The following is a 616-nucleotide window of genomic DNA, read 5'->3' as shown; positions in this document are numbered from 1 at the left end:
CCTCGGGCCGGGCGCGGGCTTGGGGCCAGGCGCCCCTGCCCGCTCTGTCCGTCCCCGCGGCTGCACCGGCTGGACTCAGGGCCGCTCTCCCCGCACAGGGCATTCTGGAGGCCTCCAGGGCCCGCGGCATCCCCGTGGTCATCGACGCGGTGAGTGAGGGTCCCCGCCCCCCCCGGGCCCCGGGGCCGCGCTGTGACCGCCTCCTTCCGTGCAGGACGGGCTGTGGCTGGTGGCGCAGCGGCCGGGCCTGGTCCAGGGCTACCCGAGGGCCGTGCTCACGCCCAACCGCGCGGAGTTCGCCAGGCTGTGCGCGGCAGTGGTGAGCGGGGCGCCAGGGGCGAGGGGCGAGGGCCTCGGGGCGCCGTGCAGGGCCGCCCGAGCGCGTCTGACGCTCCTGCCGGCCCTGGCACAGCTGAGCGGGCCGGCTGACAGCGGGGACCGCCACGCGGCTGTGCTGAGACTCAGCCAGGCCCTGGGGAACGTGACCGTGGTGCGGAAAGGGGAGCAGGACCTGATCTCCGACGGCCAGCAGGGTGAGTGCCGGCGCTCCCCCACCCCGGCAGGCGCATTCGCATCGCCCGCGCTGACCCGGGCTGCCCGGCCCGCTCACGGCCCC

General features: G+C 77.4%; 1 protein-coding gene across 1 annotated transcript in view; it reads left to right on the top strand.

The window, feature by feature from the left end:
* Positions 1 to 616, top strand: part of CARKD (carbohydrate kinase domain containing) — a 28,687-nt gene that overhangs the window by 2,525 nt on the left and 25,546 nt on the right. Inside the window, exons 3-5 of the mRNA XM_012734853.1 lie at positions 1 to 149; positions 215 to 319; positions 413 to 611. Of these exons, the coding sequence (XP_012590307.1) occupies positions 1 to 149; positions 215 to 319; positions 413 to 611 (453 nt within the window). The remainder of the gene's footprint in view (positions 150 to 214; positions 320 to 412; positions 612 to 616) is intronic.

The sequence above is a fragment of the Condylura cristata genome, unplaced genomic scaffold, assembly GCF_000260355.1.
Source record: "Condylura cristata isolate star-nosed mole 26May11 unplaced genomic scaffold, ConCri1.0 scaffold00078, whole genome shotgun sequence".
Lineage (NCBI taxonomy): Eukaryota > Metazoa > Chordata > Mammalia > Eulipotyphla > Talpidae > Condylura > Condylura cristata.
This window is presented reverse-complemented; position numbering and strand designations above follow the sequence as displayed.